Consider the following 23,935-nt stretch of genomic DNA (forward strand, 5'->3'; position numbering starts at 1 on the left):
GGGACAATGGAGTGGGACCACGGCCGACACCACCTCAGCCTTGCCTGAGGTGCTTACTGGGCTGTGCTGGAGGGTGCTGCCTGGCACCAGGAGCAGCTCACGGGCCAGCGATTCTCACTTACTGAACTCAGAACAATCCCTGTACTTGTAAGGGTGCAATTACTGGAACATCATTATTGCTGATGAGTCTTGTGCTAAAATGACTCTCCAGATTAAAAACCTCAAGCAAACACATCTGCGCTCCCCAGCCTCCCAGCCCCGTATTCCCGTGGCTGTTCTGGCTGCTGATCTGCAATTCCGAGTCTCACTTCTCCCAGCCCTGCCCGTCTGCCAGGGCCCACTGGGAGCGGCTGCAGCCGGGCTGCGGAGCCGCAGATGCCGAGAGCTGTCAAGTGCAGAGAGACGTTCTGGGTGTTTTTGGCTGAGAATTCAGCTCTGCTCTAATGAAGCCGAACAGCCGCTAGGAAGGTTTTATTCAAGTCAAGGTGGTTTTGACTAGTCCCTCCTTGCAGCATTTTCGGAGGTGCTCTGTGTTTCCAGGGCTGCATTTTTCTTTCTATTAGCCTTCAAAATCAACAGTGTTGAGGGGGATGGCAGAGCCCTGAGAGAGGATTTTGGCCTGGGTGGGTTTTGGCTTCCCTCTCTGGGCAGGGGCCGGTTTCTGACAGGAACAGGAGGAGCGTTGTCCCGGCCGGGCGGAGCCCAGTGCCCAGCCCGGCTGCAGCGCTGCTGAGCACAGGAATAGCCACAGGTGCTCTCCACATCCCGACTCATTTCGATGCAGCCAGCTTGTCTTCCACCTCTCCCGAAGGAGCTAATTATGATTATGTTAATGAGGCAGAGGTGCTGATGCTGCCCAGGGTTTTAATGACTTTCCTCCAAGTTTTCTGCTACTTTTACTGGAGGTAGAAGGGTGGTTTTTAAGGACTGGTGGGGGCAGGAGCACGCCTGGCTGTCAGACCCCCCGAACATATCAAGGGAAAGTGGTGGAGCCAGGTCAGGGCTAAAATTCTACTGGGAGCAAATTTCAATGATACCCAAAGGAGGAGATAAGGAGGCAGATAAGACAGGTTTGTGTGTGCACATGTGGCATGTGCCAGGATGCTCTAAAAGCTGGAAATGACTGAGTAGAGGTGCTGGAGCACTTAAGTAAAATATCTAAATAAATCTTTAATATTTCTAATTGCAAATGTACATAAATTGCACAGCCACATCATTTCTTTGAACACCAACAACTTTCTCTGTACATTATTACATAGTTTAAAAGGAGCTGAAGGAGATTCAGCAAACACTTCCACTTTGCATTTTTGTTTTTTAAACATACTTACAAAAAAAAGATTTGTTTTTCTTTATAAGAGGATATAAAACATAGCGACTGCTTATCAGGAACAAGTATCAGCCTAAGCAGATATACAGAGAGAGGTATATCTTAAGACACAGTGATGTATGATAAAGGAATATGTGAACATGGAGGCTGCACACTGGGATACTGGTAGCTGATGCAGAGCCACATGGCATTTACAGCAATGTCACAGCTCAGGTGATCAGTGAAAGTCAATGCTTGAATGTGACACCCTTTTCAGAAGCATGGTTGTTTCTGGATGTTGTGCAACGCCCTCAGGATTGGATTTGGTTTGGAAAGCCCATGAGCTGCATGTTCTCATGCTGCTGTTGTCCTCCCGCTCCCTCACGGGTGATTTTCCCCAGGGGAGAAGGAGAAGGCAGCAAAGTCTGTGTGGGGTCAGAGCGGGGCGGGTGCCACTGTCTGAGCCTCCTGGCTGAGCAATCTCCTCTGAAACGGCCCTGAGGCTCAGAGACCTGCATGGGCAGGGAGTGTCCCTTCCTGTGACCACTGAAGGGAGCTCCTGGTGGCTGTGAGGCCGTGGCTCTGCCCCACACCAGGTCCCAGTCCTGGCCAGCCTGGAGGCCTGGCTTGCTTTGAACGCAAACCTTTGGGAGGAGGTGACCCCAGCAGTGTGCAGTGACCCCAGCAGTCACTGCAGGTGGGAAGGACGGAGTGTCCACCCAGGAACGGTGTCACAGGTGTTCCCTTTGGACTTTTGCTCTGCACTGTCCTGGCAAAGCTGTGTGAAGGACAGGGCGGGGACCGTGGTGGAGCTGCTGGACCCAGTGGTCACAGGCTGCTGTCAGAAAGGCCTCACCCCAGGGCTGCTCCCCCTGCACTGGGATCACTGGGGGAAATGAGCCCCTTTCAGATCAGACTCCTGGGCCACAGCCTGTGGCTGTCCTGGCTGAACACATCAATACATCTGCCATCTGTGACTGGAAATCCTCTCCTTGTCCATCACAGAACAGACCTCGGCACATTTTCTATTGCATCTGGGTGTGGACCTTAGGAACAGGAAAAAGCTTATGAGCCATCTAAAGTTTGGGAATGACTGATTCCTTGCTGATTGCTTTCCTAGGAGAGCCTGTGACACCTCACTGAGGTCCAGCAAGTCCCTTTGCCCTTTAGGAGTATTCATAGTAGCAGAACCTGTGTCCTGCAACCTTGCAGCAACCTCTGGGACTGGCTCCCAGACCAGAGGGTTCCACGTGTTCTCACAGTGCAATCAGTGCTTTACAGCTGCAAAAGCAGAAAACAAAACCAACCAGACTCAAATGACAATGCAAAGTGACACTGGACTCTTTGGATGGCGGCAGGATTTGCTTAAACTGGTGCAAGAGGGGCTGGTGACTACACTGTAGTGTAAGTTGGCATGGGGAAGGACTGGGGTCCCTCCCGTCTTTTGGCACTGAAGCCATAATCCCTGTCCAAAATGATGATACTTACAGTCTGCAGAGACCTTGGGATACTGGTCAGTCTGTTTCATCCCCCTTCACACAAAACCGCTCATTTTTTCAGGAGTGTTCACTACAGTTTAACAAAACCCCAAATCAAAACTCTAAAAACAGAATCTTTGAGGTGGGCCAACCACAAATCTGGATCCATGGCTTTGCTCCCTTCCCTCAGATCCCCGAGAGAGGAGGCTGGAGTCAGAACACGGGTCCGGATCCAGATTTGGCAGCCCGAGCCCACCTCTCCAACACAGCAGTGAGATAGAGCCAAATCCCGACTGAATAAGCAGCACCAGAAGTAAGTTACTATATACAACTGTTAGTGAGATAGATACGGTACAGTAAACACTGAGAACATTTACAAAAAAATATTAAGACTTGTATTAAGATAAAAATTGGAGTGTTTTTGCTTTGTTTACACTTTGACGAGTTTGCACTAGAACAGCCTCTTACTGTAGAAAGCGCAAGAACCAGGAAGGAAATGGAGCTGATCACCAAGCCTTGGGGACAGTGGTGGTTTGCTCTGGTGCTGCAGCACCTCTCAGGATCCAGGTATTGCTATGCCAGGTACCAGCTCCGAGGCCGTGGCAGGGAACGCGCGGGGCTCCTGCACTCACACACACACGCGCACACACACAGAGAAATGTACAGCTTATAAATAACAGAAACACAAACTGAAGGAACAGAACAGAACAGAGCCTGGGCCTGAACACCTGCCCCCACAAACCTTTTTAGGGGAGGGTCATGGTTAGGTCCAGTTGTTGACAGTTGCAGGAAAAGGAAACGGGGAAAAACAGGGGGGAATCTCTATGTAATGAGACTTCATCCTGATTTAAATTTCTTTTTGTACTGGGTCGGGAAACTAAGCATCAACTCAGAAGGTGTTGGCACTGGAACTTTTAAGATTTTAATAACTGGCTGTGGAAGGATTTAAGCATTCCTGCTATTTCAGCAGAACAATGTGTTCAGTAATTTGCAAGTTTGAGGGTAACCAGGAGTTTGTGACAGATCGGGGTGTGGGGGGAGCAGTGCCTTGGCTTGTGGTTGAGGAGAAGATGTACTGTGCTTAGCTTCAGCACTAAACAATTGGTTTGTGGGTGTTTCTTTTTCCAGCTCTTACGGAGAGCACTGACTGCATCCCAAAATTACTTCCATGTATGAATGGAAACATCGCTGGTGGGGCGCCCGCCCCATGCCCTGTTAGCATTTCCATTCCTCTATGTCACTTCTGTCTTGAAAAACTCCAGTCTCTCGCAACACAAATACTTAGAATTCAAAACAATCAGCTCTAAACAGGCATCTTAGGGCAAAAGCGTTTAAAATAGTCTTTTTTGCAGGGTTCTTATGTATTTGACTCTGAGACAGTGGCAGGTGTAAATCTACGTACCCAACGGTTCACAGTACCCTGTATATTCCTAACCTGTCTGGGTCTTTCTCCAGTTGTAACCTTGTCAGATTTGTGAGGTTCTTCAAAGCCATCTGTGCTAGTCTCCAAAATTCAAAGGTGACTGTATTTGCCATAAGTACTGAGTTATGACATTGCTCTGAGGAGCTCCATTTGGGGTCTGCTGTGTGCTGCACCCCTCGGCAGGTGTTGGCGGGGTGTGGAGACCTCAGTGCAACACGTTCGCTCCTCCTGGGCTTGGCCCAGGGCTTCCGGGGACCAGAAAAACATGTAGGAAAAAAGAGCATCTTTAATTTTGCAAACGATTGCATGAGGAAGAATGCTGTTAAGGAGCCTTACAGCTGTGGGGCAGCACGGCAATGCAGAGCTTACTGGCAAAAGTGTCCTGCTCAGGCAGCCTGGGAAGTGTGAGGCTGGAGACGGTACCTAAGCAGAGCAGAGCTCAGGGAACGTCCTAGTCCCTTGGGCTGTACGTTTACACATGGCAGGAGGAGCTAGGACAGGCGTTGAGCAGTGTGTTAACCTTTAGAGGGAGCATAGGCAGATGTCCTGTACACTGTACACTGTCCGTATCTCAGAGAAACCTCTGGCTCTCGGTACGAGGGACCTGCTCTGAGAGTGGGACTTGTGAAGGACTAACTGCAAGAACCACAAACCCACAAACACACCGTGGCGGCAGGTCAGCGGCACAACCCCCGTGAAGGGGTGCCCCCTCCGCTGAGCACAACGTGTCTGTGCCGAAGCTGCGCGTTTCGGCGCTGGGAAAGTCTAATCCTGGCTTATGCCTGCACAGTGCTCCTGACAAGGGGCCTTTCGGTGGTGGCTGCTGTTCTTGGTGGTTACTCCCTTATGACCATGTTTTACATTCTTCAAGCCGGTTAATTTCCATGCAGTGCTCATTCCCAATTTAAAGAGGACAGTATTCCAGAAAATGGGATCTTTTTTTTTCTAATGCATACTGTGAAAGAAAAGAAATACAATTACCGATCTTCATGGTTCTTCAGGGCTTTTTCTTGTTTCTTTGTCTGTTTTTCTCCCCAGAAATAGTAAAACTCTCAGCACAGAGCATTCCATCCCCACAAAGAACCCTTGATCAAGCAGGAAGCTGCCACTCCGCGTAGTCCCCTCGCTCCCCCTCTACCACAACAGGCACCAGCAAATCCAGCCCCTGTCCCTCAATCACAGCTCAGGGACCAAGCTCAGGCAACATTCACTTTATTCTGTGGCAGGAAGTGTGCGTGGGACAGTGCCTGGGGCTATTGCTTACAAAACTCTTCCCCTTTATTTGTGAGAGAGCAGAAGCTGTTCAGAGGAATCGAGTTGCCATTCACCAGGTGCCAGCTCCTCCCTCCACTCCTGTGCCAGAGCCTTGGCCTTGCTCTGTGCCCCTAGGCTGCCCAGGGACCCCCAGCAGCACCAGTCCTGCCCCCCTGCCAGCGGGGCTCCCCACACAGCACCCCTTTGGCCACCACACTGCCCTGACCTTCCATCTGCACTGTGCTCCCTGTATGGGCAGAGTTAATTAAACACTAATTAGCTGCATAAATGCCCCATGGATGGTGTAAAAGTCAGCGGCCTCACAAAAGCCCCCAGGAAGGATGCTGGGCTCAGCTGGGGTTCACTGTGGGAGGGCTGTGCTCCGGGGGGAGTCACAGGAGGAGCGGGCCAGGCTTTGCTGCCGTCCCTCGGACGCTACATCCAGCAGCACACTTGAACTGGACTTACTGGGCCCCTGCCTGCTGCAGGCTCTGCCCAGCTCCCTTTATTTCGCTTACTGCAATGACAAGGACGTTACTCCTTGCTGGGAGGGGTGAGGCATATCCTTTGGGCAGTTTAGAAGGAAAAGGTTACTTTTGTTTAAACATTAAACACTGACTCAAATCCAACAGTGACAGCGATTCTCAAATATATGTTATTTCCTTATGCCACTCATCTCACACTCGACATTCCCGTCCCTCAAAGTGCTGGCAGGACATCTCCCAGCAGGGTCAGTCGGCGCCGTCCGCAGTAAGGAGCTGGTGCTCGGGGAGCAGCCGTTCTCTGAAGCCGCGGCTCACGCCTGCTGTGCACGGTCCCTCCGGCCAGGCCTCTCCTGCGGCAGCGCCCTCCGCGCGTTAACAATTACTGCTGTTTCTGAATTCTCCATTCTCTGTAATCTGCAATTTAGTTGGGTTTGTGGGGGAGATCCCATTACGTGTCTGCATGCTGTACCTCTCTTTCAGCTGAGTAAGGGCACTCATTAGCCGTGCGTTGGCAGCATCCAGGGAAGCAATGCGTTTCTCCTGCAAGCAAACGGGCAGAGGGCACAGTCAGTGGAAAGGCACGAGCCCTGTCCCTCTGGGATGTCAGCCCAAGACAGTGACCCAGGGGCCTTTTGGACCAGGACCTTTCCCTTTGGCATTCTTAGGTGGGGGGTTTTTAAGTGCTACACAGCACTTTTTGAAATCCGCAGGGCTACAAATATCCCCTGCCTGTGCAATGTGAGCTAAGTTTATTTCAGGATCCTGATAAAAATGGAGGTAACATAGTTGCTCTAATTATTCAGCTATACACTGTACTGTTTGTTCTAACTCAGCTGTTACAAAAGATGGTAGGATTCCATTTCTAAACCCAAACTCTCCCAAGGTAGTTATTCCTGTCAGTATTTAATTAGTATAAATTAATAGTTTAAGTGACTTGTAGCCTCCCAGCTGTCTTTGATGGCAACTCTCACTGATTACAGCACTGTAAGGATGGGAGCAAGCGCTTCCATGTTGCAGCCTGATTCTACCACTCCTGTTCTTTGTGACGCTCAACAAATGTCATCTTTCTGTGGCTGCCACGAGCAGAGGAACAGAACCAGCTCAGGTACACAGCAACTGCTTGTGTGTAACTCTGAAAGTCCAGCAGTGAACATGTCCAACACATGTACGGCCTGAGGTGACCGAAAGGGAACAGCAGAGAGCGTGCAGGGGCGTGGTCAGAACCTCACATGTACCCCACCAGGTGCAGGGGACAGGAGAAGGTCCCAGAGCTGCTGGGAGGCTGCAGGTACCACCACTGACACCTCAGGGACACCCTGGGTCTGCTCGCCTCTGCTGCAGCGTGGAATAGAACAGGATGGACGATTTAGCAGCTTTGAGCAAATTCCTCCCCAGAAAAGATGGGGTTTTTCTTACAAAGTTACTACTGTCTCCTTTCTAATTGGCTATACAGCGAATTACTCCTGAGTAGTGATCAATAGTGTTGTTCAGTGTAAGGCCAGAATATACTATCACTTCTAAGCCACAAGCTGTAGGGAGGCCTGGTTGGTGAGGACATGGTGGTTTCTGTTAGGCAAACTAAAAGATTATGGGCTGTATTTTCATGTTCTGTTTTGCATCCATCATGTGATGCTCCTCTTCCACTGTAATTGATTGCAGTAACTGAGCTTCCCAATCCTGCAAATCACAGCCCAAAGGCTTAAAAAACATGTTGGCTTGGCTGTGGGCAGGCTGTGTATTCCTTGTGTCCAGGTTCTGATAATCCAGGCATTACTGGGACATGAAGCAGCAAGCAATGCTCCAAGGGATGTGATCCTTTCACTGACTTAAGCTGTGGGTACGATCCCTCTCCAAACTGCCACCCCACGCCCTCTGTGCCACACTCCAAGGCTGCACACAGCTGTGACAGTCACCGTGTCCTGCTGCAGCTGCCCTGGCCCTGCCTGCAGCTTGGTGCTGACTCACCCACATGGTCTGACCATGGGCTGGCACTGCTGCAGGAAGGACTGTGTGTTGGCAAACCCACCCTGAAAACTGAAGCAGCCTTCGGCATGGGGTGCTCACCTGCGCATCAATAATCTTCTGCTTGGAATCCACAGCAGCCTGCATTTCAGCGTGGTCCTTCTTTAACTCCTCCTCAACTGACATCAGTCTGGGAGCCAAGCACACAAGAAAAAATTACACTGGCTGGGCTCTGCTAAATCCAGATATTACCCTCACACTCTGCCTCCTCTTACCCATAAACGAAGCTTTTTTTCTTGGCTCTTACTCTTCCCTGGAGCTCCTTCTAGCAGAGTGCCCCAAAGCTGAAGTGACAGCACAGTGAAGGCTGACCCAGTGGTGAGGGCTGACTGAAAGTACTAGGTGGGCTAGGCTCAGGTAAAGGTGAAACCAGCTGCACTGAAACAGTCCTGGACAAATGTAAAACCACTTCCCACTGGGTGGGAGAAAGGGATTTAGAGTTACAGGTAAGGGATGGTGATGAGAGCCATAGCTATATGAACAGAACAAGCCTGCCAGAGCCTCCAAGCTCTCCCCTCCTGAAGTTCTGCCCTTGTGCATCAGGAAAACATTGGGGTTTTCCTTGTCCCAGGTAACACGGAGGGGAAAACCCATATGTGAAACCTGCCTGGACCTCCAAAGAATCCTGACTGTCCTGAGAAGGGGTGAGCTCTAATGCCAGCCAGGCTGCTCTGCCTTACTGCCATCCCCAGCCCTCCCATCTCCCTGTACCTGCTGATGATGCCCTTCATCTGGATCTCCTTATCCTCTTGCTGCCTCCGGAGCCGCTCCTCGCTCTCCTCCAGCCTGGCCTGGTACTCCAGCACCAGCTTCTGCGTGGTCTCCTCCTGGCATTTGAAGCGAGTCTCGTATTCCTCCAGCTTCTTGTTGGAGATGCGGAGCTTGTCCTGCAGCACCACCAGGTCCTGCTGGTACTGAGCGCGCAGGGACAGACACAGGAGGAGAAAACACACGTGGCACGTTACCTCGTAGGGTTTGCCCTTGCCAGGGTTTCCCCCAAACCCGCTCACGCCCCTCTCCTTGTATCAGACTATAGCTGCAAACCCGTATCAGACAACCCCGCTCGCCGACACCTCCTCTTCCGTCTTCTCCGCGGCGCCAGGGGCGAAGCCGGGTCCGCGGGGCGGGCAGGTCGCTGGCAGGTGCAGAGAGTGGGCTGTTAGCAGAGTCTGGCATTTCACAGGGGAAATGCAGGTTAGAGCCGGCCCATGGCAAAGGCGGCGGGCAGCTTCTCACACTGACAGCGCGGGGCTCGCACAGGCAGGGAGGCTGCAGCCGTGGGATTTGGGGTTCACGCAGGAGCTCTTCGGCAGCAATAAACGGGGGGGCTCTGGGCAGGCTGGGCGCCAAGCACGAGGGGCAGTGACAAATGCAGGACACTGCTGTCTCAGCACCCTTCATCGAGCCGAGGGCACCGTGCTGGCTGAGCAGGGCACAGAGCACTCCTGCCTTTTGGGGCCAGCATTTAACTCAGATCTCAAACCAGGGCCAAGAAGAGCTGCTGCATGAAGCCAAGACCCCACGGTTGTACTGTTCATTTGGGTGAAGCTATAAATCAGCAGCAGAATCACATAAAGCAATTAAAAAAATTAAGAGCTTTTGAACTCGGTAAAACTGGGTTCAGCTATTGCAGCAGCACAGCATTCAGTAAACTTGCTTTGCTAAAGGAAAATCCAGTGAGTGTGTGCACAAGAAAAGGGCTTTAATTTCAAAAAAATATTATTTGGACATATACTTTTTTAAAAAAGCATCTCAACTGGACTAACTTTAGAATAATTAACATGCAGCTGATAATGTGGCAAGCTGCTTTTAAAGTCAGAGACAGGAAAAAGGCTTCCATCTGAGTCATGAAGGCTGTTAAAGCTACAAGTGTTATCAATGAAATGAGAGAAGTACACTCTGTTGTGTCTTGACTTGGCCTTTCCCCTTGGCCATCACACCTGGGTAGGCACTGCAATGACAGGCTGGGTCATGTCCCAGGTCTGAGAGTCCTTCTGGACCAACTCTAGGGAGAGGGGAGGGCAGCCAGGCTGCTGCTGGGGACTGGCCAGCACTCCACTCAAAAATAACTGCAAATATTTTTGCAGCACTCCACTGCAAAAATAACTTCAGTTCCTAAGGATTGAAAACTTAGGAAGCTGATGGTTTCCTGAGCTGCCAAAGTACTGGAACGAGGCAGTTTTCCTTTAGCAAAGCTCTTACTGCAGCACAGGAACGACGGTTTGCACATGGAACCTGAAGCAATGGGGGAACAAAGCGCCCGTACAGCTGCACAGTAGCATTAAAGTCAGACAGCAGGGAGTTGCTTGAACAGGAAAGATTAAATACCTACCCTAGCCTTAAAATAGGAGCAGCGTAAGTGAGCTCAGAGGGAGAGCAGGAGAGGCCTCAGAACCCGAAGGAGTCGCTCCTGTCTCTAGAACACTTGTCTCATTCTCAGTTACCATTCCGGTCTTACAGTAATGGGGAGAGAGGTTATGCTAATGGTGATCTTGAATGTCAGTGACTGATGGGACAGCAGAGTAAGGACAGATGCTGCATGGCAATGAGACAGCCTGCGCTGGAGCTCTGCTGGACTTGGGGCAGGCACTGGGATGTTGCAGTGCCATCGGGGTTTGTAACCCCCCACCACTGCCTGCCCTGTGGCCAGTCAGGATGGGCTGAACCCACAAAACTTGCCCTGATCTTCTTGGGGCAGCTGGGAGCTGCTGCCTTGCACCGCCTGGCTCCTGTGACACCTGCCCTCAGCATTTTCCTTGGGTTTAAGAGGTGACAGTCCCCAAATAACACAGCACAGCACAGAAAGGCTATTGGAACAAAACCAGAGACATGTCTGTGCTGGGAAGCAGGATGGGGGCTTAGGGAAGGATGATGTCTGCAGTGCTGTGTGATAGAAGAGAAGCACATTGAGGAAACATCCCAAATGCTATCGATGCTCAAGTGCCACAATCCCGGCAGAGCCAGGCTGCTGAGAAAGAACCTTGCAGAAGCAGCAATCAGCAAAGATGGGATTTTCCCAGCTTCTGACTGTTGGATCCTCATTTTTATCCTTCTTTTTCATCCTAGCCAGGCCTACTTTGTCTCTTCCCAGCTTCTCCCACTCCAGGAAGGAGGGGAAAGGAGCAGCACCCCTCTGCTTCAGAGGCACAGGGCCTCTGTGGGCCCAGGGGCTGAGAATGAATACTCTGCACATGGCTTCCTGGCAGACCCCTGACCGGCCAGGCCCTGATGTGTGTGACACTGCCATAAGCTTGTGAAAGTGCCACAAAGTCACCCCAGGCACCAGTGCTGTCTCTGAGACCAAAATTTGGACTTAATTTTTAAGTCTGTGAACAGCTTTTTGACATGGAAGCTGCTTCCTGCTCCATGTCCCTGTTGTGAGGCATGAGGCTGCTTGTGCCTTACTCCACCTCTATTACAGGTGTGCTTAATCCCCTTTTTAAGCTTTCTTCCCAGCAGCTGGGTGAGTTGGAATGGGGAGAGTAAGAGGCACTGGCTGGCTGAAGAGTTTGTTTCAGGGCAGCATCAGCACTCGATTACCTGGCTCCTGTCTTTCTTTACTTGCTTTCGTCAGAAGGTGATTCCAGTCACTGACTGTGTGAAAACCTCCCAAACATTTCCCACAAGTTCCCTGTGAGGCCGAGTAGGACACGGAGAAACCTGGTCCCTCTCTCCTGCACACAGCCCACCTTCTCCCCAGGGTGCTCAGGGTATGACATTCAAGGAAATCCTCTCTCTATTCAGAAACTTGTTTCAATCCAATCAGGTTTTACCTTTTCTGCTTGGCTGAGCTCGTCCTTATTCCTGAGCTTATCCCTGTGCTTGGAATCTGGGTCAATGCTTTCATCTTCTAAAAACTGCATGTTCATATTCAAAAGCCAAGCAGCAGTGCGGTCCAGGGCATTGGGGTTCACAGGAGAAGGGGCCTACAATGAAACAATGATACAACCATGACAAAAGAAAAACCTGTAACACAAATGGCCATGAAGCTGGAGAGAAAGAGTTTCCTTCCAAGCAGATCCTCTCCCATGCTGCTCAGACAGCAACGAGCCAGGCTGAGCTACCACAGCAGCTGGGGCTGGAGCAGGAGCAACTCCTGTTCTGCAGTTGGACGTTATTTTGGGTCAAGCAGTGGAACCTGCTCTAAGTCATGGCCCTGGTGTCTGAGCAGCTCCTGTCACCTCACAAGGACACGACCTGCGAGGGTGCTGAGCTGCAGGTGAGCAGAGTGGCTGGATGTGATTTGTTCACTCCATAAGCAGAGTTCTCTCAAGTCTTCATCTTGTTGTGAGCCATCTTTGCTTCCATGGATTCCATAAAACAAGATCTGAGAACTGAAATGCTCCTTATGACCGTGCAGGTGCCTTCTTGGAGAAGAAAAGTTTCTTTTCAGCTGAGGCTACACTAAGGATGCTGACGAGGTCTAAATGCTCCGTGTCACTTACTAGCAGTGATGTTCCATGGTCAGTGAGCTACAGCCACGTCTGCTGCCTTTCAGTCCTGGCCTGGGCAGGGACTGCCAGTGGCACTGCCTAAATATTTTCCAACTACATTACAAGGAAGTCACTCTTCAGCTATTTCCCCTCCATCCTGCCTCCTTATAAGCTGCAGTAAACAGTGAGATGAACACATAGGATCGGCATGACTTGGTCATTCAAGTTAATGACTTGGGAATTCAAGTTAAATTGGAAATGTCAGAAACTTTCTCCTTCATTCCAACCTCTGGATAGAGAAACCCCATCACTGTCAGGCAGCAGAACAGGAGGTTCTGTGTCAGGAGTGGGGACTGGTTTCATTTCCTCACTGGGGTCAGGGGCTTTCCCATGCCATCTTCCAGTCTGGTCTTCTACCTCCAGAATTATGAATCGGAGGCATCAGACTTGATGAGCATTGCTTGTTACAAATCCTCATGCTGCTGACATGCAAAAAAAATGTGCAGAGTGAGGGCTGGAGAGGCATTTTTAGACTTCAGGTCTGAAGAGAAACTTCGAGAGGACCACAAGGGTGGGTGGAAGAATCTTCTGTGAAGAGAACCTGGCCAGGGCTTTCCAATGGCCACCTGGAGAATCCTTGTCTTTCTGGAAGAAACCCTGCTACAACCAGGCCTCTGCTCCTTGCACAGCTCTGTGCCCTCTGTCCCTAATGAGCATTGATTGTGTTACACAAAGGCTGCTGCACGGCGCTGCTAATGCCAGCGCTTTCGGATCGATACCGGAATCACGGAGCAGCCCTGGATGGGAGCATGAACAACCTTCTGTGGGCAGCACTGACCAGGCTCCACAGCTGCTGTGTGGGAGAGGCAGACACAGCAACACTGAGGGCTGGAGAAGGGCCTGAGCTAACTCAGGGTCTGGGTGCAGTGGGCTCTTGTTGCTTGTCCAGTCTCTGTTTGCTTTTCTTTTTCAACTCTTCCTTCAGGCACAGAGGTCTTACTGTGACAATGTTCTGTAGGGCTGGTTTTGAAATGCAGAGTGAATAAATGAGCACTATAAAAACAATTTGTCCATGTCAGGACACCCAGAGGGCCTTAGGCCTATGACCTACTGCCTTCCATTTTACCTCCAAGGACAGCGGTATGGAATTCTGTGCAGCCCAGTCTGGGACTGGGATCACTGCAGAGCTCTGCACAGCGGTAACGTCGCTCTGGGCTCCTTCCTCCCTGCTCCTATGGGAGGGTCTCACAGAGCAAACAGGAATGTCCAGGAGTGCCACGGCCCTGCTGGGACTGGAGCAGCAGCAGGCAGGCTCTTAGTTACAGGAGATCAGGGTCTGTTCCAAGCCTGGGAGATGGCGCGGGGTTGGCTATGGCATGGGATGAGAGCCTGGGCATGGAGAGGCAAAGCAGTGACAAGATGGTAGCGCAGGACAGTGGCATGGCTGCCACTGCCCTCGAGCCTCTGCCACCTACCGCCGTCACGCTCCAGTGTGCCACGTGACGGAGGGACACCAGGAGTGGATGCTGCTTTGTGTTCCTGTCCCTGGAGGGTCTCTGTCTCAGGCCAGGGGTGCCAGAGCCGAGGTACATCCCCACATGTGATGCCACTATGGGGTCGGCACTGATGTGGCAGCTCAGAGCCACATCCCCTCCCGTGGCAGCAATCTCCACGGGCTAGCCCCACCTGGCCCCTTCAGTGCCAGGGCCTGGACAGCCGGAACTCACCTGTTTGTGCATCGTGCGCTGCTTCATCTCGGGGCTGTCACCCTTGGAGGAGGAGGACTGCTGCCGGAGCCGCGCCCCGCTGCCGGGCCAGTCTGGCGATGAGGACATCATGCTGCCGCTGGAAGGTCGCTGGTACTGCACCGTGTTCAGCAGGGAGGGCGGCGTGCGGCCGCGGGTGACGGGCGGGGGCGGCGGGGGCGGCTGGTCGATGCGCCGCTGCGGCCCCGCGCTGTTCTGCCGCGGCATCGTGGGCTGGCCGCCCTTCTCGGTCAGCGACAGCTGCCGCCGGGCCAGCTCCCCCGGCCGGCGCGAGAAGTCCTCGCCGGCAGCGGGGCCGGCAAAGCCGTGCTTGTTGGCCGTCAGCTCCTCGCTGTTGCTGTGGGAGCTGAGCGAGCTGTGGCACTCGGAGCCGGAGTCGCCCAGGCCGCGCGGGGACAGCGGCAGCCCGGCGGCCATCTGGTACACGGGGTTCTGGAAGGACAGCGGCGCCAGCAGCTGGGGCCGGCCGGGCGCGCTCTCACCGCTCGGCGTGGTGGGGGTCTGGCCCACCCGGCGCACGGTGGCCATGCCCGTCACGCTGTTCTGCTGAGTCCGTGTGGTCCATACGCCCTGCAACTGCCCCAGGGACGACTGACTGTCATTGAGCGAGTCGGCTGTGCCGGGCGCGTTGGCCCCACTGTCCAAGAGCCGATTGTCCTGCAAGTCCACCATGGACAAACTCTTGCTGCCATTAGACATCTGCACGTCGGGCTCATTGGCCTCTGAGTAACTGGAGCTTCGGGCAGGTGAGGGCTGGGCCCCAGCAGACCTTGTGACAAAAAACAAGTCCTTGTTTTCAGGGGTTGGAGATGGTAACCGTGTGAAATCTATCAGACTGCGGGGAAGTCAGTGCATAAGAAGAGGAGAGGAAAACAAAACAAAAAAGAAGAGTTGTGAATGCTGCACCGGAGCAGGAAAACAAAATCACTCAGAAATCAGGGTGGCGCAGCTGTGTGGGACAGGGACAGGACCTAGCCCTGGCAGGAGCAGGGACAGGGCTGGCCTTGCTGGGAACAGTGTGAGGAGTGGGGAGGGTGCTGTGGAGCCCCGGGCTGGCCTGGGAATGGGCAGGTGAGGGCAGGTGAGTGAGGGCAGTGTGTGCACGCAGGGCACTGCACTGTCACGAGGCTCAGGGACACACTCCTGGGGGCTGCTCTGCTCTGGGTCAGTGTGTCTCACCCTTCCTGCTCCCAAAGGCTGTCTCCATGCCAGTCCCGTGTCCCTGCTCTGTACCTGGGCAGCAAGCTCCTGTGGGCACACTGGGCAGCATTTGGACAGCACAGAACACTGTGGGGGCCGGGTAACACCAGGCCTCCCAGGTCAGTGGGCGCTCACACAGCAGAGCTAAAGCCTGGCAGCTGAAGGTTATCCCCCCACTCCTGCTGCAATGCACATTCATGCAATATTGATTTCTTGGGGATAGGAAGAAAGAGCTTTCCAGTAGCTTCATGTGAATATTCTGCTGATCAAAGATGGTGCATTGTAAGCAAATACTGGGGGGGGAAAGCATATTGTCAGAGATCCTCCATAGCATTGCATTTAAATAATTGCACCTCATGCTGGGAGGCACTAGAGATGAAAACTGATTAGAGCAAGTCCAGTGCCATTGCTGCCTTTCATTCCTAATTAAACTGTTAAATATTACGCAGTTTCCACTTACAAACTATTTTACTAGCACAGTCTTTCTGTTTGTGTGGGCTCCATTTCGTTTTCCACAAACAGAAACGTTATAAGTCTGCAAAAGCCTCATCCTCCCCATGAATGAAACTCCTTACTTAATCAGGCCAAAAAGTACGTAGATGACTGTGTCTGTGAATCACTGCTCAGCAGTGAAAACTCCCAGTATTATAAAACCTGGACAGAGTAGACTGAAATTCCTTGTGAGGCCTGTACAGCTTGGCTAGTTCCAGAACTATCCAGGTTTGCAGGTCAGTGAATTCAGCACACACCCTACTTTGTACAAAGATGGGCGAGGCCAATCCTGTACATCTCTCATAGCCCTTAACACCACCACCCATCACCTCGAGGTCAGCATTGACAGACCCTCGAGTCTTCAATGGATGAACACTTCCTACTTCTGCAGCCGCATCTCAACACCTGAGACTAGAACCACCAGGTTCCTCATTTCCCAGACCACATCCCCAGTTTTGGCTCTCCAGGGGCCCAGGATGGAGCCACAGACTGGCACTACCACCCACTGCTCTCTCCAGAGTCAGAGCTGAACTACACCCAGCACCAGTTCTATAATGGGACAGCCCGGTCAGTGGATCAGGCAACTCCACGCTGCACCCTGTCCTGCCTGTCCCTGCGTGACTATTCCATGTGTCCCTAGTGTGTGGCCAGGCCCCGCTGGTCTCTTACCCAGATAAGTCATTCTCTATGACCATTTTCTGCAGCCCTGCAGAGATGCTGTTGCCAGCACTGGGCGTGGAGGCGGCGTGCTCGGCTGTGACCGACACCTGCACGCAGGCCGGGTTACTGAGAGCGGCGTTGACGTCCCGCAGGATCCGGGGCAGAGGCCCCAGTTTGGTGGCAGTGCCCTGGGCAGAAAAGAGAGAATTACCACCACCATCTTGTGCTTTTTGCTAGAGAACTGTGGGCTTTGCCAATTGTTGGACAGTCTCTTCAGAGAATCACATGAACAACATTTTCTGCATCATTTCCCGCCCCCAAAGCTGTCCCTGTCATCCCCTGGATACCTGCTCCAGTTGGGAAATGACTTCCCAGAGTAGTGAGTGCAATGTGGACAGTTCCCGGCCCAGGTCAATGTAGCCCTCAAAGCCAGCTGTGTTTGAGATGGTTTCGGGATTGGAAATCTCCAGGAGAAATCTCTGCATGTTAGTCCATTCATGTTCCAGGAACTGATTCATAAAGGACATGTATTCCTCTTTGCTGCCAAACCTATTGAGAGAGCAACACGGATTTTAGCTAAATCCAGGGGAAAAAACTGCAGTCCATGGAAAGGGCAGGTACAACACAGCTAAGAACCTTCCTCTGGCATCTCAACCCTTCCAAGCCTTTGGAGTCCCTGGGCTTGTGAGCAGGCACCTGGGACACCTCACTGACTTTGGAACCAAAATTAACCCCAGCCAGATCCAGGTAAGCCCTCTTCAGTGTGGGATCTGCGCATCGGGAACAAAGGTGAAAGCAGGAGAAACAAAGGAGTTCTTGGTAACCCAGTGTCTCGCTGCTGGGTCAGGGCACAGCCTCCAGAAACAGGAGCTGTCACTGGAAATCAAGATGCTGTCACAGCAATCCCCCTCAGCTGACTGCAGCCCAGTGATGGATGGGGGCAGGAATCCTGCACTCTCCAGCAAAGCCAGCACAACCGCTCTGGGATCACCCTGGAGAGCCACCCCTGCAGCTGGGCTAGCCCCATCGTCCCCTCAGGCTTCCTGCCACCTCCTTCTGCCCTCCAAGCTCTTCACCCTCAGTATTTTGTCTGATTTAAAGCACAACAGGGAGGGCTTCGTGGTTGGACTGTCCTGGCAGCAGCTGCTGCTGTGCCAGGGGTTCCATGGGACAGGCTCAGCCCAGTGCCATGCACAGGACAGCTTGGCTTGATCACTTCAGCTTGACTAATGTCAGCTTAGTTAAAGAACCTTTCCTGCAAAGTGCTAGAAATATGCTGAAAACCCTTTAGTTAGGGATTGGTCAGGAATACAGAGAATTTCTGTCATCTAGCGTAACACACTTGTACATCTCCTGCCGGTGTCCGCAGGCGCGTCTGTGCCTTGCTGACTGTGAGTGTGAGCACTAAGCCAGTTTCCAGATCTAAGGAGCTTTAGATAGAAACTGTCCATTCATGTTTCAGAAAGCTCATCATTTTGTTATCAGAGCTCAGGATAAGTAGCTCAGAGCTACAGCCAGTGGAAAGATTTTCAGAAATCTCTCGCTTTGTTTCCATCAAACCAATGGGCTTAGTTAGAAATTGATGGTGTCTCTGTTCTCAGGCCTTCCCAGTTCAGTCAGCTGCATTTTAATAGCAGGGAAGGTCCCAGAGCTCAAAGGAGGGATGGAACAGTTCCCGAGCCAAGCACATCCCTGCTGCTGATTGCGTTCTGGTCTTACACCCACAGGACATCACAGGACAAAGTCCCCCCTGCCACCCCACTGCTCGTCCATGTGGTCAAAACAGCCTGTTTTCCTGCTCATAAAACATGTCCTGTTTTGGAAACTTGAATGATCTCCCTGACCTGACGGTGAGGGAACGAGTCCCAGAGAGATGTGGGGGAAAAGCCAACAGGAAGCAAACAGGCCCTTTCCAGCGAGGAGAGGAGTGGCCAAGTGTGGGACTCTGTGCCGGCGCCGTGGCTCTGCCCACGCACCCGGAGGTTCTGTCCCCTCCCCAGCCCTGCCCTGCCCACAGCCTGGCTTACTTGGCAAAGTTGGCGAGGTTCTGGGTGACCTTGGCGATGAGGGTCAAAGTGCGTGCGGTGCGGTCATCGGGGTACTCCTGGAGCAGGCTGAACAGGGACGGGGACATGATGGCCGGGCACAGGAACCGCAGGAACAGGGAGGCACTGATCAGGCGCTCGCTGATGTCGGGGCGGCCTCGGTTGCTGCACTCCTGTCTCCACGAGGCAAAAACTTCTTTGAGCTCTCTTGGGAAGACACTGAAATGACACAAGGACAGGTAGTGTCTGTCAGGGTTGGAGTGTCAGGAGTCTCACACCATGTAGGGGAAAAAGCAAAGCTGCTCTGTAAAGTTGTGAGAAAAGCAGCTTTTATTTGACCTTATGCTGGATGCCAAGACCCCAGAAAACTGGGAAGACAGGGATATGAAACAAACTGTACAGAAGCTCTTCAGGACGTGGTGGCAGTACCATGGGGTGCTCTGAGCTGGAGGGAGCTGGGAGCTCAGCCAGCAAGGAGGGCATCTCCTGAACAATCACCAGCAGCACTGGAATCTCTGGCACAGCTGGAGCTTGCAGGGGGGGCTGTGTAAACTGTAATACTCCTGTTCAAGCACCTGGATCAAATCCCACTGTGCCTAATACAAACACAGAGCCCCACCGGAGTTACTCCAGCCTTGAAGCTGCACAGACCTCAGCCTGCCTTTCCCGGATGCCAGAATTCCCTGGGGGCCAGCAGACGCTCACTGCAGCAGCCCTTATCGCTGGAGAACTCCTGCCTGTTCCTGCTCGGCCCTCCCCAGCTCCCTGCTCCCACCTTATCCTGTTCCCAGCATGTGTTATTTATTCAGCTGGAGACTCCCACTCAGAAGCAGGCTGGCACTGGGCTGGCCACTGGTCCCAGTGTCCCTGGCACACCGATCCCATTGCCCTGGCCAGGAACCACCGTCCTTGTGTCACACCCAGAGCTGTTCCCCGACAGTGGGGGTACCACAGCAACTGAGGGGGGGTCAGGCTCCATTTCAGGCCATCTGACCTTCCGACACAGCAATGACACTCCATGGAAATGCCTGGAAAATGCTGCCATCCTGTTCAGCTTCCGCCCTGTGCTGCCTTCACACTTCCACCCCCATGAGCTTTTTTACCCTGAGCTCTACAAATAACATTAGCCGACGTCTTTGGCTGGATAAATTCTCCTCTGTCTTTGGCTTGATCCACACAATTGGACAAAACCCTTTTACTTCATGGTATTTGCCCAGAAACAGGAGAATCCTTTAAGCAATTTGAGGCTTGAATGATCAGGACAGGTTGTGCAGTGATTGGAGAGCAAAGCCCTGAAATGCAGCAGCCACACGTTCCCGTCACAGGCTGGAGCCCGTGGAAGTTTAATTGTGTCACAGCGGATGGAATTCGGATCGTTGGCTTTATGTGACAAACGGGCCCGTAATTCATTACCCAACTTCCCAGTAACGAGCTTCCACATGCTGAAATTCTGCTTACACTGAAACTTTCCAGATGTCCAAATTATGTCATAATTATAACAATTTTCGGTTATTGTGAACCTCTTTCCTCTCCCTGACTCTCTGCACAGATGAGCACACACACTCCAGTGCTCTATTTAAAGCAGGATCCTTGGCTGTTGGGATACCTTGGCCAATCCCAACACTCATCAGCCCAATTAATCCCCAAGAACCGCTGAGCTCAAAGGACTCAGGGGGAACCACTCAGAGCAGCAGCTCAGCTGCTCCAGCCTTCCTTGGAGAGGCAGGATGAGAGGAACAAACTTCCCGTGCATTCCTGACTTTCCCTGGGTCACTTTTCAAGCCTATTTTTAGAGTGACCTTTGAGTGCTGCTTTGGGTATTTTTAGGAAGACATTAATTCAAACCATTATGATCCACTGCTGACTAGAAGTGGTGAATCCCTCCTGGGAGAGCAGGCAAACGCCATTCCTGAGTCAGAGTTATTAACTGGCCAAGGATAGGGAATAGGATACCTGTAAAGAACCTGCCCTTGGTGTACCTGTGGTAAATAATGGCAGCCTGAGCAAGCCTCTTAAGAGCTCCTTGCTCTCCCCCTGAGCAGGGTCTGTTCCCTTCCTGGCTTCCAGGAGGGCACACTCAATATCTTGGGAGATTATTTATAGTAAGTTTTCCGACCTCAGCACAAGAGCTAGGAGAGGAGAGAAAATGAGAAATCCTCATTATCAAAGACCTCCTTATTCCAATATTATCCCTTGTTGATGCTTTGCAACAACAGTGTTGCTACTAAATACATTAATAAAAACTAAGCCCAGATTTTAAGCAGAAAGGCTGGAAATCCAGCAGTGAGACAAAAATGCTCCTTCTCTCATGATCAGGACCAAAGACTCTGGGTACGCCAGCAAAAAGCAGAAAGAAAATATTTTTATTTCTCCAAGTAAAGAGAGTCCCAAGTCCGTCTTTTTCCCCTTTGAGGTCACCTCTGCCGGCAGCAGCTGTCAGAGACCCAGGGACTCCTGGCTCCCAGCACAGCTGTGCCCAACAACCACCTCCTAGCAGGATCTAGTGCCTCACACCAGCCCATTTGGGATATTCGGGCCTGTCCCAACCAGTTGCAAGAACCTTTACCCTGAGAACAAACAACTCGGAAATGCCTCCAGCTGCATACCAGGCCTTGGGCCAAGAAGGCAAAGGGCTCCCTTCACCCAGCAACCGCCCAGGGCTGGGAGAGAGAGGGGTTAATCCAGAGGAATGTGGGATGCTGAGCCAAGCAGGGAGAACAGCATCCTCCTCCCAGCTCCAGCACTCTGCAACCACAGAACATCTGCCCAAACAAAAGCTGCCTGTGCTGGGGCAGCTCCTCACAGGTGCCACAGCCCCTGCCTGCTGCAGGATTTCCGAGCTTTGCCGGATGCTCCTGGAGGTGTAGATCTGTAAGTCCCATCCAGACTGACTTGTTCCATGGGTGGAAGATACAGGACATGCATCTCTGCCCTTTATTCCAGAATTTCATATGCATTTGGCATCAAGTACCTCTCTGAATCAATCACACTTGGTTTTCCTTGCCTCCACTGCCCTGTCCCTGTGCCCCAGTGACCCTTCAGCACCTCTAAAAACAAGGGTGCCAGACATTCTGGGAGGGTGCCACATCCTCAGAGCAGATACTCCAAACTCTGGCAGCTCCCCCTCCAGAGCTCTGCCAGAGCCACGGACAGGTCCCAGCTCCTGCAGACACAGCACTCCAGGAGGAGGGAGTGCCACTCCCGGGATACCCACCAGTAGGAGTTGATGATCTTGCAGAAGGCCAGCTCGCAGCACATCTTCAGGTTGCCCTGATGTTCGGGGAGGTCCGAAGATGAACATTTGCTGGGATCCACCTCACAATTTTCATCTGATTCATACAGTGCCTTGATGAACTCCCCTGTAAAACAGAGTTGCTGATGGGTTTGGAGACATGAGAAGTGCAGCCTTCAAGCAGCTCTACTCCTAAGCCCCAGTGCCCGAGCAGCTCCCTGGCACCCCTTCGCACTGAGGGAAGATGAGAGGGATACAAGAGCACACGGTGGCCCCTGGAACAGCTCTCCATGTCTCCAAGAAGACCCAGGAGAGTTCCTGGCAGTTCCTTGGGAGCTCACGACCAGCAGAACACACCCAGCACCCTGCACATTCCATCCCTGTTCCCAGCTGGCAGCACTGACCCTGTGGCTCTGGGATATTGCATCAGGGCTGCGCTGCCCAGCTTACACCAGCTCCAGAGATGCTTCCTCGAGCTAATCCAGGAGGAAGGATGCTGGCAGGCCCTGTAATTATTGGTAGCACGGTCTGCTACTGCAGCCTGTGCCCTGGTGCTGACAAACCACTGTGATTCACAGGAGAAATAGGTGATTAAAGGAAAGAAACAATTTACTTGGTTTATTTTGAGCTGAACATCACATAAAATGAAATTAAAAGATTTCCTTGAGTCTTCCTGTGCTCCTCTTTGCTGCCTGGCTGCTCCTCCTCACCCCTGCAGAGGCTGACACTGAGCTGCTCCACCAGCTTCTGCTCTTGTGCCACATTTCACCACAGGGTAGTTGGGCACAGCCCCTGCACTCAGGCTTGGGGGTCAGTCCTTCATCCCAGCAGTGACTGGGAGACTGGGGACAGGGTAACAGGGATGAGGAGGCAGCGTTTAGCTCGGGAGACGTTCTGGGAGAAAGGTTTGCTTTGGTTTTCTTCTAATTCCAGTTGGTTTGCTCCTAATTCCTGACTGTCTTGGATTTTCCCATCCTGTTTTTTCCCCACTCCAATCTGCATTCCTTCCCTATTGCCAAAACAAATTTTAATTACATACTGGAGAGCCTCTCCAGTGTATTTTCAGCTCTGCCAGGGAGCTCTGGAGCTGCTCTGCTTGCCTGCAGGTGATGCCTGCTGTTCTTCCCTGGCCCCATCACCTGCTCCATGGTTCCAAGGACAGCGCCATGCTGCCCTGGGGCATCTTGTGACACGCAGGTGATTCATCTCCCTGGGAAAAGGTCACTCAGAACCAGCACCCCACCGTGAGCAGGAACCCCAGGCTCCTCCTGCACGAGATGGAACTGGCCTGGCAGCACTGAGCCCCCAAAAGGGAGTATTTCAAAATTCTCTGATATCATTAATCTCCTAGCTTTTGAGAATTTTTATGAGTAATCTACTTACAGACTTGCCTTCAACCAGAAAGCATTACAAGGCAGAAATAAGTAATATTCCTTTTGCTATTCTTGTGGGTTCTCTGCCTGAATTTTCTCAATTATTTCTCTTTCTTCAAGGTCTTTATTATTACTATTATTATTATTCTCTTAATAAAGTATTTATACTTCTTTGCTCCTTGCTAGAATTATACAAATCCACTAGCAGGAGCCCAACATACTGAAAAATTAACACCTCAATAGAAACTCTGCTCATCCTGCCCTGGAATGTGGATCCAATGGAAGCTCACAGAGGTTCCAAGGCAGCCTCTCCCGATCCTCGTGTTGTGTTCCCTGCATGCAGCAATTCCTTCCTGACCTGCCCAGGAGCAGAAACTTCTAATTATTTTCATTTGCATCAAGAGAAGTATTTTTGGAGCCATAAACAGAGCCAGCACTTGAAAAATAAAACCACCAGGAGGGTTCCCAGTGCTGGATGCTCCGGGAGGCAGCGCATCACTGCGACTTGGGAGATCTCATCTGACTCGGGAGCGCTGCAGGAGCTGGGCAGCATCTCTGGTGGGGGTGCAAGGGGGGAGATTCAGTCAGCCTGTGACAGCCAGCGCTGAGACAGGAGCCCTGGCAGGCAGCAGAATGCCTTCAAACATCCACTGGTTATCTCCTCTGAAAGCAGATGAAGGTCCCAGCCCTGCAGTCACCTTCACCTGGCAGCAGGGAGCTGCCACTGCGGCCACAGCCGCGTCCAGGCTGCCAGGGAAACCTTCCA

The 23,935-nt window shown here is 52.2% G+C and overlaps 1 protein-coding gene across 12 annotated transcripts in view; it reads right to left on the minus strand.

Moving 5' to 3' along the window:
* Positions 1-1,150: 1,150 nt before the first annotated feature.
* DAB2IP (DAB2 interacting protein) overlaps positions 1,151-23,935 on the minus strand; it is a 161,994-nt gene continuing 139,209 nt past the window's right edge. For 9 of the 12 annotated variants that reach the window (XM_068210929.1, XM_068210932.1, XM_068210934.1 and 6 more), the window contains 10 exons: positions 21,779-21,923; positions 18,547-18,783; positions 16,867-17,068; positions 16,529-16,707; positions 14,129-15,002; positions 11,742-11,894; positions 8,680-8,882; positions 8,011-8,098; positions 1,819-6,486; positions 1,151-1,761 (listed from right to left, as the gene is read on the minus strand). In XM_068210929.1, the coding sequence (XP_068067030.1) occupies positions 6,319-6,486; positions 8,011-8,098; positions 8,680-8,882; positions 11,742-11,894; positions 14,129-15,002; positions 16,529-16,707; positions 16,867-17,068; positions 18,547-18,783; positions 21,779-21,923 (2,249 nt within the window). In that variant the 3' untranslated portion in view covers positions 1,151-1,761; positions 1,819-6,318. The remainder of the gene's footprint in view (positions 1,762-1,818; positions 6,487-8,010; positions 8,099-8,679; positions 8,883-11,741; positions 11,895-14,128; positions 15,003-16,528; positions 16,708-16,866; positions 17,069-18,546; positions 18,784-21,778; positions 21,924-23,935) is intronic. The other 3 variants (XM_068210931.1, XM_068210930.1, XM_068210933.1) reach the window with 3 other exon arrangements.

Source organism: Anomalospiza imberbis, chromosome 21 (assembly GCF_031753505.1).
Source record: "Anomalospiza imberbis isolate Cuckoo-Finch-1a 21T00152 chromosome 21, ASM3175350v1, whole genome shotgun sequence".
Classification (NCBI taxonomy): domain Eukaryota; kingdom Metazoa; phylum Chordata; class Aves; order Passeriformes; family Viduidae; genus Anomalospiza; species Anomalospiza imberbis.